Here is a 14,426-nt window from a genome sequence, read left to right as displayed (position 1 = left end):
TCAAGTATTAAAATGGGGATTTTTGGCAAAAATAATCCCTTTGATAAAAACTACCCTAGCTTGTACTACCCTAGCTCTGGAGGAATACTGTTAATTTATCTCTCAAGGTCCCTGTCATGCATGCACAATCTGTGTGGTTTTCTTGAAAGCAAACACAATACTTTTGCCAGCAATGCAGTTCCTAAGCACTTTTATTTTTGCACACTCTTGAGAATTTTTGACAGCTCCATTTCTCTCTTGAGCCACTAGGTCTGATTATTGGCAGCTGAAATTTGAGTTTCAGGCTGCTGGTTTATTCCTTTTTTGATTATTGGTTGGTTGTACTGGACATTTAGCTTATATCGCTCAAAAATATTTAAAGCAGAGTAGAAGAGACAAGAATATGACTACTAAAGGAGCTGTCTGCCAAACACAATTCCACTATTCCATTTTTATCCCTCTGTGGGCAGTTCTTATTTCCTTTGTTTTAAGTCTGCCATAAACTGTAACCCACGTATGGGATTTGCTGGATTGAGTTTGTACTCTGTAAGCTTGACCACTGCAACAGGAGTAAATGAACACATTTCTTTAATTCAGGCTCATCACTGCTGCAGCAGAGATTCCCCAGCTTGGAATTCTTTCTAGACTGGGGGTACATAGTGTGAAAGAAGGCAATATGAGAAAAGAGAGGCTAGGAGTCAGGCAATACTCAAACTGCCATTTGAAAACAACACTTCAGGCTGGCTTGAGTGTGATATCAAAAGTTCATTTAGTGGCACAGAGTGATCTCTGTGCTATTTGCTTGTGAGCATTGTGCCAGCTGTCATGGAAATACTTGTTACCCTGCTAAAAAATGCCATGCAACCAATAAATGATAGTAATCACTGAGAATTATTTGTATAAGAAGAAATCTAGGGAACTTGGCTACCCAACATGCCATGTCCTTCAGCTCAAAATTTTTGCTAATGCCATACCTGGAAATTATTTTAATTTCTGTTCTGTCTTCACTTATAGTTCAGGTTTTAATTCAATAAAGAGAATGTCCTACAGTTTCTCTAAACTGTAACTTCCATATCTTCATGGTTGAGTCTTGTCCTTTTGCATTTTTCTTATCCTTATATCCGAGCCCTGGGATTTTCACCTTGGCTTTTGTAAGCCACTCTGCAACCTCAACACAGAATTCTGTGATTTTGTTTCTTTTTTTCTTTAGTATTTAGCTAAAATGTGGATTTTCTTTGACGGTTGGTTTTGCCTTTTCTTGAGGGAGAGGGGAAACTATTAGGAAGAATTATATATGAATTGCATAAATACAATTTTCACCTGAGAGTAACTTTCTTCTCTGCTTTTCTTATGTTTAATCTTTAAATAGAAAGAACCTATTTGAATTAATGCAACAGGCACAACTCTAGTATTTTTACCTGGCTAGGGACATTGTGTTTGACACAATCAATTACACTGCAAAGGAACCGTGTGTATGACCAAATAGGGACTATATCAAATAATGTCTTGGCACAAGTAAACAGTAGAATTAAGGGAGCTACACAGATCTCAAAAAGATGGAAGTCTAGCCAGTGTTTATACTGTCAAATTAAGGTTAGACCCTGTCATTCTTGTTTTATACTTTTTCACCTCAGCTTCTCCCAAGTTCTTGCATGAGAAAATAATCAGCAAATATATTGGAAGTTAAGTTTACGAAATCTGATAAATCATAGAATCTATCTTAAATGCTTTCCTTTTGTTTTGATAGTGGAGATAGTTGCATGCAAGAATTTCAGTCTGTGTTTCTTTCATTTCAGGCCTGTGTGTGGAATCAGAGGGAAAACTCTCATAATTAATCTTCCAGGTAGCAAGAAAGGGTCACAGGTAAGAAACGTTCTTACTGATCTGCTAGGAAGGAACTGTGATGAGCACTTCTCCTTGTTTCAAATGGCAGAAAGTATCCACTATAACAAATTTCACAAAAGTGAATGGAAATGCATGTTCATATAAAGTTATCACACCGTCACTCTTAGCCAAGGACCATCCCACTCCACTCTGATTGAAGGTGGTGTGTGACCAGGACAACTTTACATGTAGTGCAAGAGAGCAACCACTTGAGCAGGCAGTGAAGAGTCTGATGATCTCTTACACTTACCCTTTTTTCTCTAATTAGCTGCACCTTGTCTCTGGGCTGTCTCCAGCTTCCAAGAAATCATTCAATTTTATACAGAACAGGAATGCATAGTATATGGTATAACTTGCTGGAGCATTTGTGGTTTTGATCAGCAAGAGGGAAGAAAGGGAAATAATGTTTGAGAATGTTTTTTAATCTTCTCTATATGGGTATATCAGACTTTTCACCCTTTATAAAGTTTGTTTTCTTCCTGCATTTTGCTCTGTTTGGATGGAGAGCATGCTTTCTGTCTGACTCTATAGCTGAGAGGAGGAAGAGAATTAAACTCCAGCAGGGATTTGTGTGTGTTAGTAAGACTAGATCTTTCACTAATTTCTTCATAGTTGGTTGCTAGAAAAACAATCTTCTCCACAGAAATACTGCTAAGCTGAGTAATGATCTGTACAACCTGATACAAGACTGCTGAGGAAGGTCCCCCATCAGTCACAAGAATCTATTTCTTCCAGACTCAGACTACATCTGGCCTTGTTAATGAATGTCTTTACCTCTGGCCTCTAAGAAATGTGTTCCTGGTACACATCTGATAAACCTGTGGTACCCAGGCTCGGAGCAGACAGTACTGATGTGTTTAGCAGCAGCTCTGAAATCCCTGTTTCTTAGACTTCTATCTGGAGATACAAAAACAACATTTGTATGGGTTGTCACCTGGAAGTCACAGAGGAGATGTTTTGAATACTATGGTCTTAAGCAGCCACCATAGGTCTTCAGATGCACTGTCGATGTGTTTCAGTTCAAAGACTCAGTGTGAGCCCTCCTATGATTCTACCATTCCTTACAGCATTTCTGGAAATCTGGTGAGACTGTGATTTAAAGGAAATTTAAAAGCCTTCAAAAGACACAAGATGCATTGGAGGATGATGGGGTGGGAGTATACCTTCCTGAAATTCAACCAGTTACACATGAGAAATCATATGTATGTACCTGTATTTAACATAGTAATGGCCCCCCATTTTAAAGAAGCCATGTTCCAGTAAGAAGGTTATTTCACAAGTAAATACTTCTTTTGCTGAATTAGGAGAGAGATGAAATAGCCTACAATCTCTAATAGTTTTTATTGTGTTCAGGAGCACTCCTAACCCACAGAAGCAATTGTCACTGTCCTGAGGCAATCAGACTTTAAAGATAGGTAAATTGCAGAAAGCGAATGAAGAAAAGAAATGAAAAAAACATTAATAAGTATTTTAAGAGTAGTTTGATATAGGGTTAAGTAATAAAAAAGGTAATTCTACCGGAAAAAAGTCCTATGATTTCATCATACAAGCAAGCTTGTAATAAACTGATTTTTATTTGTTCCTGTCATGATGATGATCTGTCCTGTCATTTTAGTATGAGATTTCTTTTAGTATGAGACCTCTGTAAAGTCTCAGATTTGAGCAAAGACTTTCAAGATGAAGAGTGGAGAAAATTGGCCCATAAAAGACTGAATCCCAAGAACCAAAAAGGACAGATTGTCACCAGGAATTTCCCTCATTTTTCTCTTTTACCACTTGCTAATTTCCTTTCCATTGTATAAATAGGATCATATGAGAAGCTTATTTAAAGCTATGAATTTGCAGCAGTATACATATTTCTTTAATAAAATATTAATGGAAAATTACAGCAGTGTAAATGCTTCACCTCAAAAATGGACTGCATGCCAAACATGCAGTTTTCACCAGAGAACATTTGTGTGACATATACCATTGAATCCAGATCTGCAGAAATCTTCCATTTTTGTGGGGTTTTTTTGGCTTGTTTTTAGTCTTGCAAAATATAGTTAATGTTATGGAAGAAGGAAAAGTGTGAAATGACCAGATGTTTATTAAGTCTTTGACATTTTATAATTTTATTAACAGTTGCCTAAAACAATGAGTTTCATATGTAACATGAGCTTTTGGAGGACTTACTGGGAATCTGGGCATTAACACTGAAGCCAGCAAGGCTTTATTTCACTGCTGGAGGGGGGAACGTGCTTCTCTGAGTAGTCAATTATTACAGTTATTGGTCAGGTCAGAAATGGTTCTTTCTCACTTACTTGAGATCTGCTTCTTTGCTAAAGTAATGATGGTTGTATGCTTCATTATTTTGAACCATTTTAAAATTAATACTGTAAAGGCACAATAACTCTGCAGTTTGCAGTTACATTATAAGTCATCATCTTTATTATCTTTACGAATATGTTTTAATATACATTCATTATATACAGCATTTGTACTCATCTGGTTTACTCCAGCTGTTTGCACTAACAACTTGAATGTTTAAAGAATTTATAAACCTATGAGGTAGTCTGACTTGTCATTCCTTACTTGTAAAGAAGCAACTGAAAGATGTGCTCTTGTTTAGAAGCTTTGCAATGCTTGCGAGTTGTGTTTTACTAACAAAGTGGGATATATAAACTCCAGTAATTTCTGATGGATTATTTGCTTGTTATTTTGTTTACGTTATTATTTTTATTTATTGAAAAATATTTATTTCATTATCAATTTATGAACTTATTATTATTACTTATTTTCTGGATAATCTGAAATATCAGAATACATTTTTTAAAAATTTTCCTATGCTTGAAACAAAACTGAAGGGCAACAAAAGGAGTATTGCCAGCTTTCTCTGTCAACCTGTGTGTTCCTGACTGCATTGCCATGGCAATTATTTCTTGTGACCCTGGTATCATTTTCCAATATTTAAATGTTTGTATGCAGTCTCCTCAAATGACATGAGAAAGCTTCCTTGCGGTGCCTGGCAGAGGAATGGGACAATAGTCACAAAATGAATGAGGTAGCTTCCAGATGAAAAAGAAAAGAAATGGAAAAGCAAAACAAAACTGAAAAAAACCCCAAACACTTTGAGGGTAATTAAGCACCAAAGCATGTTGTCAAAAGGGTTGTGGAGTCTCTGTTGTTTGATTGTTTTTCAAGACTTTACTGAGTAAGCCTTAAGAAGCCTGAGTTTCATCCTGACCCTGATCAGAGCAGGCAGCTGCAGCTCATCCCATCTTGAGCTGCTGCTTTAATCTGATGAAGCACCAGGGTATTTTAGCAGCACAGGTAGCTGTACACGGTACTTATGTGTATGCCCATTATGGAACAAGAGCAATTGCACAGCATCTGCAGTTTCGCTTTCTCCACCCATATAAAATAAACGTTCTAATTGCTTGTAAGATTATAGAACAAGGAGAGGTTTAAAAAAAAGCTTGTTTATGAATTTTTTGGCTTTTTAGTTACATGGCATTACAATGACATCAGTGTAGTTTGTCATTCTTCCAGTATGTAAAATACGTCCATGAATAAAAAAAGATATAATTATATAAAAGTATAATTATGAAAACCCTTATGAATTGTTGTCTAATTGCAAGGGAGCATAATAGGAAGGATTTGAAACTAATATCCCTGCAGGGATATAGTTAATGTTTTTCTTCTGTATTTTTGTAGCATTCTGCCAGTTGCTGTGAACTGTTTTCTGTATTACATATTCACAGAAATGTAACTCTTGTTTTCAGTATTAGCTTATTGCAATAGCCCTGTTGTTCAATTTACTGTATTTGCATGAAAAAAGCAAAAATTTATAGAATAGTCACCAGATCTGTTTCTGAGTTCATTTATCTTTTAAGAGCAGTTGCATAAGGACATGGTAGGTTTTATTTCTGATCACATGAAAAGATGCGCTTAAATCCCAAATATATTGAAAGAGTAAACTCCCATTTGCAGGTGCAGGTAGCTTTTCATAGTGGTTTCTCTTCTCGTTCTGCACAGGAATGCTTTCAGTTTATACTGCCAGCCCTACCTCACGCCATTGATCTTTTGCGGGATGCCATTGTAAAAGTGAAGGAGGTACACGATGAGCTTGAAGATCTACCTTCACCACCACCTCCTCTTTCTCCTCCTCCAACCACCAGCCCTCACAAACAGACAGAAGACAAAGGAGTGCAGTGTGAGGAAGAGGAGGAAGAGAAGAAGGATAGCGGAGTTGCCTCAACAGAGGACAGTTCTTCTTCACATATAACAGCAGCAGCCATTGCAGCTAAGGTGAGTCTGGCTTCTTTCCTTAGGAGACCCTTCAGTTTCTGTCTCGGGCACTTCCCACCAATGTTCATTTGCATGTTATGACTCTACATTGATGTCTTCGTCTCAAACAGATTTATTTCAGGTACATTTTGTAGAAGTAGAGCTTCATAAAAATATATGAATTCTGTTTTGGTAGGTGATTTCAAATTCCAGTGGGAGAAATATCATTTATTATCTTGGTGTTAACATATGTTTTATAATACCATTCTGATGTGACAGACTGGTTTTAGTGGCTTTTTATAATTCAAAGTATTCACACGCCTGAACATGCACAGTCCAGTAGGCGGCATGTTAAGGAATCACAACAAAACTTTGCAAGCCGTAATATCTAATTTGAAATTAAAATTTTAGTTTCTGGAAACTGGTAAAAGTATGACAGACAGGTAATAATTTAAGTAGGAAACTCTCCTGGTTACTGTATTCCAATGTGCATGTCTGCATAAAAGATGTGAAATTCTGCCAACAAACTAAATATCATAAAGTCTTTATAGCCTTGCTTTAACCAATAATCACAGATCAGCATTACTCAAACTAAAATAATAAATTGGAGACTGCAAAAGAAGAAAATATAAATAATTTGAAATTTTTAAATAATTTGTAAATAATTTGAATTCAAATTTTAAATATCTTCCCAAGAACTTTGTACTATTTGAAACAATATATAAACATTTACCTCAGTTTTATGGATTCAGTTTTTGAATGGAAAGATAATGTATCCCTGTGTGTTTGGAAACAGTTTTTTTCCAAACTGCGTTATTCCATATCTACTCCAAAAGTTGTGGTTGTAATTCCTATTATGAGAATTGAAAGTCTAAGTAACTCAAAATTATATTAAACAATTTCTAAACCAAAGTAGCAACATTCTAACTACAGAAATATGAATTCAGGTCTGAGACATCTTGACATTTCTAAGACAGCTGCAGCTGGAGATCATCTCCCAATATACAGAAAATCCTGATTACATATGTCTTTGCAGGGATGAATTAAGGTAATTATCTTTTGCAAGTATCAGTTTTTATTATGCAAATTTTAAATTGTTTAATTTCTTTTTATGCAGGCAAAGATAAATAATATATGCCATTTTTAAAGGCAGGAAATAACCTGAGATTTCAACTGGCTGTGTTCATATGAGCTTGGCATTTTGGTATCACAGTTGTTTTCACCTCATTCATTTTTGGTCATTTGCTTGTACACTTTCATGTTTTCCTGTCACTGTATTCATGGCTGTTATGTGTTGTGCATTAGAAGCATCCATCCTATCCCAGTCCAGCTGTTATCATGGCTAAAGGTCAACAGCCCGTCCCTGGTCTCATCAGTTATTGCCATCACACAGCAGGCAGTGCAGGAGAACTGGTAAGAGACACTTCCAAGAGGCTTTTGCACTAACACTAAAAATGCTCTGCCTGCCTCCCAGTCTATGTATGCACAGACAGTGCTATTTATTTCTTCTAACAAAGACACATCTGTGCGATCTTTGAGAGCCCATGTTACAGAAAATATCTGTTTAAGATAAAGGGCTAAACAAGGTAAAGGTCATGTGTGTTGTCACTTACTGTTGAGATATAATAATTGCCACAAAGCCTATGTTTCTCATTAGTCACTGGTTTTATCATCTAATATACTCAATAATTGAATATAATTAAAATAATCTCCTAAAATTACTGCTTTAGAGCTATGAAATGATACCTTTTCCCTCTTTGTCTTGTTTTGCTGCTTTTCTCTCAGTTTTTTTCTCAACATAATACAGCATTTGCACTGGGTGTTCATAGTTTGCTTTCACGACTTACAGTTTCTACCTCATTTTTGCTTCCTGTGTAGAAGTAGAATTTCCCAAAAAGAGAAGACTCTGGGAGTCAGGAAGCAATGGACTTGTTATAAATTACTGGGTTTTGGTGAATAGTAGAAAACTATTCCAATGAATGGTAATAAAGGACCTGTTCCCTTGGGCAAATAGTAATTTAAACCATCAATCAAATAGCCTAATGCCTCTGTATTTAAAACATGATTCTGTGTCTCTTGAAAAGTCACTTAGGAAATGTGAAAACTTTAAAGTTCACATACCTGATGATAAAGCTATATAGTACATATACATGGTTGGGTGGTTTTTTTGTTGTTGTTTTTTGGTGAGGGTTTTTTTGAGTTGAGGTCACTAAACCAGAATTTGCACCAAATTACTCAGTACCAGTAGAACAGATAATTTAGCCTCTAGGAAGAACACTGTTAAAATGTCATACATGTTTCTATGTTCTTTTGCAGATGACTCTAGAGCTATTGTTTTATGCATTATATAATCCAAATCAGATCTTCAAATTCAAAGCAGAAAGTGGTTATTTTTTTGACAGGTTATTGGGGTTTTTAGCTGTACTTTCTGTTTGTTTTTAAGGCATTTTTTCTCTTGTATAAAAGTCATAGTAATTGCCATCTAGAGAGCATTTTCTCACCTCACCATCATTGTCAATCTTTGTTTCAGTTCTGAGCAAAAGAGAACAAAGAACTCATATATTTTCCATTTTCTTATCAATGATCTTGTCAAAGTTCTCTAATATGAAAACAGAAATATTTAAACCAAAATAAAAGTACACCAGAGAAAGCCAGGTCAGATAAAAATTGTAGAAGCCATGACTGATGGATATGGTGAATATCTTTCTCTATCACTTTCATCCATCTCTCTTTACTTTCTGTCTTTGTCAGTATGTTGCAACAGGTTTTCCACTCCAGCTAGTACAAACAGAAACTATTTTCACAAAGAACTAAGAATTTCACTGTACTCCGTTTAAAGTTTTGAGATCTCTGCTCTGTATTCAGTTTATTTGAAAATGAAAAATTAATAAAAATATTAGGGAGACAAATCATAAATCCTCAGTGTGCCTTAGTGAAAGTTAAAAAAACAGTCTGTCCAAAATACAGTAACAGTCCTGCCCTTCTTTATTCCAGGTTTCTGTGACACACAGAAATTTCTCAGAGGCTTATTAACTCTTTAACAGAGTTAACAAGAAGCTGACTTGATCAGAGGATTATATTGCCTAAATTTATTTTTTAATATTAAAATTCAAAAACTCTCTAAATGTAGGTGAGAAAAACGAGAAATTCCCCATGTCACGTTATTTTTTTAATATGTTTCTGTTAATGGAGTAGACATACTAGTAGATTCACAAAATTCAGCAGGTTGTAGTGGTTCAAAGAGAATGTTAGTGCTAATTTATCTAGCAAAACGGCACATTCATATTAGAAAAAGAGCAAAATTTGTACTCTGTGACCTAACTTTATACTCTCAGTGAGAAATTTTTCTCTACAATATAGATAGGTTTATATATTAATTATTTTCTGGTAATTACATTTTATTTAAAGGTAGTGATTTGGAAATAATTCTTACTGAAATTAAGTGCCTGTGATCATCTTTTCCCTTAATCTTCAGCTTCTTTTCTGATTAATATCATGGCTGAAATTTTACTTAAATTTTAATTTTCTCACAGGCAAAAATTAGTACTACACATGCAGTTCAGGGGAAACTGGGATTCTATCAGTCACTTTGTTGCAGAGAGAGGTTTTTATTACAAAAAGGTGATATCAGATAAAATTGTAGAAGCAATGATTGCTCAATATGGTAGGAAATAAAAATGTTTCTTGCCTGAAGGGTATGAGTATCTGGTATGAAGTATCTGGTACTCTAGAGCACCCAGAGTAAACCTAGGGAGAAGCGAATCATGATATCATTTCCAAAAGCAATATTGTTATTCATGTTGTGGGGTCTTGGAGTACATAAAAGGGGTAATGGACCCGTACACAATCATATCAAGATGCATGCAGCTTTTTATCAAAGGAGAGTAGTTAAAAGGTATCTTATTTGAAGACTTGAAGCTATTCTTTCTTTCATTTTGTCTTTTTTTATTTTATGCCCTTTGAAAGTGTATTTTTGCTGTATTTTCCTTAGCCATAGACATTAAAAAGAAGCATTGAAAGTTGTAGGGAGTATCTATGCCAGTATAAAACTTGGGGACTGTCAGCCGCTTTTGGGCTTTAATGAATTTAAGATGGGATTTCAGGAGAAAAAGTAAACAGAAGGGAAATCATGCTTCTATTACAAACTATTTGAGCATTTGGAATATCATTGACTCAGTTTACCTCTAAGATACCTCTCTGAGATGTGATTTGCAAATCACAATGCTCCATGTAGAGGCCAGTTAGGCTCTGTTTCTGAAGAGGAAGATATCCCCAGCATAGCTGCTCATAGTGAAAAGAAACTCTGCTGACTTCAGAATTTACAGTGGACATTGCAGCATCAGGTGCTTAGCCTTGAGAGATCCTCTGAGGAGAGCTGACAGAAACTGACTGGCAAAAAACAGCCTAGGAACATGGTAGAGCAGAAAGGAGGCAGTTTGTGGCACTCTGAGAACAAAATCTGTTTTCACACAACTTATAAACAAGTTAGAAACAAAAGAAACTGTTAACAGGAGGAGGGTAAGATATGGTGAAATAAGATCCCCTAGGTGTAACCCAGTGTTTCTAAGTCAAGGCTGCCAAGTTAGACATAGTCATTATTTGTGGAAGGGAACCAAGGAAGTCAAGGAGGTGGGAAGTGACATGTATTTAATGACACAAGTATAAGGATTGGTCATTTTAACTATACTAAAACAAGCAACAAAGCTCTCTTAATGTCCTTAAAAATGTAACAGCTACATGTTACATGTAAATGTAACCTGTTTAAGCTAGTATTCAGGCTTGTTCCTGGAAGCCATACTTACCAGTGGCTTCTATCTGCCCTAAAGTCTTAGTAGGCAAGTATGCTTAAAATGCCTAGATGCAGACTGGGTAACAACATCTCCATTTATTAAAGAAATCCTGCCTGGAAATTCCCAACATTCATGATTTGGCTTGACACTGGATTTTCCTTTCTTGCTTCCTTTTATTGTCTGCTACTGACACTTTCCCCAGACACGAGGGTTCTTCTGATGCTCCTCTTAGAGCATGAACATCAGACTGAATGAAGAAATTCTTAATGAGGAGAAAGATCTTAAAATATGCATGTGTATATATATATTCCTTCAAAGATCTGAATGTCTATATTTTCTGGTTAGCTGTGATAGAATTTTCCCAGGATTTTCCCTCAGTGAAGCCATGCTGACTGCTTCAAATCACCTCCCTGTCTTCCACATGCCTTAACAGGGCTTGTAGGAGGATCTGTTCTGTGATCTTCCCAGGCACAGAGCTGAGGCTGACAGGTCAGTAGTTCTCAGCTCCTCCTTTCTACCCTTTTCTAAGATGGATGCAATGTTCCCTGCTTCCAGTCATCTGGGACTTCATCCTACTGCCATGACTTTTCTAATGCCATGGACAGTTGTTTCTCAACTACATCAGCCAATTCCCTCAGGACTCTGGGATTCATGTAATCAGGTCCCACAGACTCATGTATATTCGTGTTCCTCAGGTGGTCATGAACCTGATCATCCCTTAGTGTGGGGCTTAATTGTCCCTCTGGCTTCAGGTCCATCTATTCAAGAAGTAAGGGAGAAGAGGTTGCCAGTGAAGACTGAGGCAAAAAGTTGTTGATTTTCCCAGCCTTTCCTCGTCCATTGTTACCAGATTGCCAGTCATTTGTCAGGAGGGATATGCTTCCCTGACTGGTACTCGAATATATTATGTGGAAAGTAAAAAAAGACTGAATTTTTACTTTTCCCCACAGAGTGTATTTTAAACCAGGTGTTGGCTTTGGATGGTGGTTTCTAATGCTTTTGCCTTTGCTCATTCTAGAGAGGCCTGTAGCATTTGTAGCACAAGCCTTACATTGAGAATTTTTGTAGCTGAAATAAGGTCTTCATGGAATAAAGAGTATTTACTTAATGCATGACATTTCTTGTGAGAAGTTTTCTCATTGCATGACATTTCTTTAGAGGGCTTCAGTAAATTTCTAGCAAATGGTTTTCTTTTCAGAGTATTTCGCCCTGGTTAGTGAATGGAAAGTCTGCCTCCCTTCATGCCATGGGAGAAATCATTGTTGGGTTTTAAACTAAGATTTAAGAGGAAACCAGTGTTTTCTTATTCTTTCTTGTTGTAGTATGTTTGATTCATAGCTTTTTCAGAACAACTAGTATGTTCTGTGCTACTTCAATTAGAATGTGACCTTATATATTTCTTAGGCATTTGTTACTGAAATTAGGAAAGTATGCCCTTAACCACTGCCAAGCACTGAGTATGAGGAGGTGGGCAAACTGAGGAGTGGGGTATTCCTGTGTTTTTGAGGCAAGGTCTTAAGTTTCACATACAGTATATTTTTTGCTATTAATTCCACCTCTCTTCTTTTTAAGATTCCAGATTCCATCATCTCTCGTGGTGTTCAGGTTCTCCCACGTGATACAGCCTCCCTCAGTACTACTCCTTCAGAATCTCCTCGTGCCCAAGCCACCTCTCGCCTCTCCACTGCATCCTGCCCAACACCAAAAGTAAGTACATTGATGCCTTGCAAGCTCCATGCTCAGGCCTGTAATCTATCAGATTAATGTCTTGCCTCTGCTGAACAAGGTTGGTTCGCATGCAAAGGTTGTGTCATTCTGTATAACAGATAAATGCAGGACAGTATAGCTCGTTCCACGTGTACTGGTGCACAGTTTAACCTGTGGGTCCACCAACACCTTATGGTTATTGAAGTTTCATGTTATCTCTTGCAATACCCATCATGAATATGAAATGTTAGCACCTTGAATGTATTTAGCGTCCTTCAGTATCCCCAGGAACATAGATAATCCTGCCACTGAGTAACAACATTAAGCAAACAGTATTTTATAAAAAAAATATATGTGCAAATTTCTAGCCTGGGCTGGGGCAGATCTGTGCCCCACTTTATTATTGTTCAGTTTAAGACTTTCAAACCAACCGGCTTTGCTCAAACTTAGATATTTGCTGCCTGACATTTGGAAACAAAAACCAGCCAAAATTTAATAGAAAGAAAGTTTTAATGCCAACCTTGTGGGATTATTATTCAGTTCTTAGTGATTAGACTATACTATTTAATCACTGAGGTGAACTCTATATGTTTACTTTTTATCAGGCTTTAAATAGCATACATCAAAAGCTAAGCAAATTGACCAGTGGCAAGGCCTGTAATGTTTACCTTCAGCAGAATTCCTTTTAGCAGAAGAAAACTGTCTAAATTTGCTTTGTGTGTTCACATCACAGAGATCTTTCTATGGCACCAGATGCTGACATAATAATAAACCAGTAGCAGATGGCAAATAATAACATTCTTCCTTATCTTACTCATGATCCTTGAAGCTTATTCTGCTTGCTAAAATGATTACCAGCATCTGCTACTTCTTCTCTCCTACTGTCTCATTCTTTTCTGTCAGCAAACAAGATTTATGGGCAACCACCCATAGAAATATTTTGGTTTAACCTATGGGATTGTTTTATGCAGTACTTACCTTCACTGTAATAGAATCAAAATTATTCTGATGGACAGCAAACTTGAGCTTCATTATATAGTCTGCTTTTCTTAGAGATTATTCAGCAAATTCTAACTGTAAGCATCTCCTTCACTTTTTTCCTAAAAAATTGTATCTTGTCTGATAGCTTCAAAATGAAAACATGGAGCTTTTTGCATTACAATGCTCAGAGCAGAAGAGCAAGACAAAACAGAGAAACTGCACTGAGCCTTGTGCCCATTGATAAAACAAAATTGTCCAAAGAAAACCAAAGGTGGGCAAGTAACAGGCATAAGTAAGAGACAACTCTGCTGAAAATAGCTCTAGATGATACCTATTTATTTTCAGGAAGTTGGTCACAATGGGAAGGAGTAAAGCCTATCTGCTCTGAAGCAGAATCCAGTCCTCTAAACTCTCTTGATAGATTCAGAGAGTATAGAAGGAATGTACTGGAAGTTTGAAAAAGATTGAAAATCTGAAACTGTGTTTGGGCAATTAGTGGAGGTGAGCTCATTTCATAATTAGATCATGCTTTGGTATTTCATGTTGAGACCTGCTTTTCACATATGACTGCAAAATTAGGTTTTGTTCAAAATGTGTGAGACCACAGCACTTTTATAATAGGAATTGCCATGCAACAGCTAGCTAGATGAGATTTTCTGTGGTGTATTTTATGGTGATTTGTTACAAGCCAATATAGGGAAAAATTTGAAAAAACCTACTGGAAAATAAACTTGACAGGAGATGGCATCTGTTCCTATTACTTAGGGGTTGGATTTTGCACATAAGCTTCTTTACCACTTAGACAGTTCTTGGTTC

The 14,426-nt window shown here is 36.5% G+C and overlaps 1 protein-coding gene across 19 annotated transcripts in view; it reads left to right on the top strand.

The window, feature by feature from the left end:
- GPHN (gephyrin) overlaps positions 1–14,426 on the top strand; it is a 270,748-nt gene that overhangs the window by 167,710 nt on the left and 88,612 nt on the right. For 10 of the 19 annotated variants that reach the window (XM_054276494.1, XM_054276502.1, XM_054276484.1 and 7 more), the window contains 4 exons: positions 1,776–1,842; positions 5,881–6,153; positions 7,438–7,545; positions 12,495–12,629. In XM_054276494.1, the coding sequence (XP_054132469.1) occupies positions 1,776–1,842; positions 5,881–6,153; positions 7,438–7,545; positions 12,495–12,629 (583 nt within the window). The remainder of the gene's footprint in view (positions 1–1,775; positions 1,843–5,880; positions 6,154–7,437; positions 7,546–12,494; positions 12,630–14,426) is intronic. The other 9 variants (XM_054276499.1, XM_054276497.1, XM_054276495.1 and 6 more) reach the window with 1 other exon arrangement.

This window comes from Melozone crissalis, unplaced genomic scaffold (genome assembly GCF_028551555.1).
Source record: "Melozone crissalis strain CALT ecotype California unplaced genomic scaffold, PUWL_Pcris_2 ptg000018l_1, whole genome shotgun sequence".
Lineage (NCBI taxonomy): Eukaryota > Metazoa > Chordata > Aves > Passeriformes > Passerellidae > Melozone > Melozone crissalis.
Note: the sequence above shows the minus strand (reverse complement) of the source record. Positions and strands in the feature narration are given on the sequence as shown.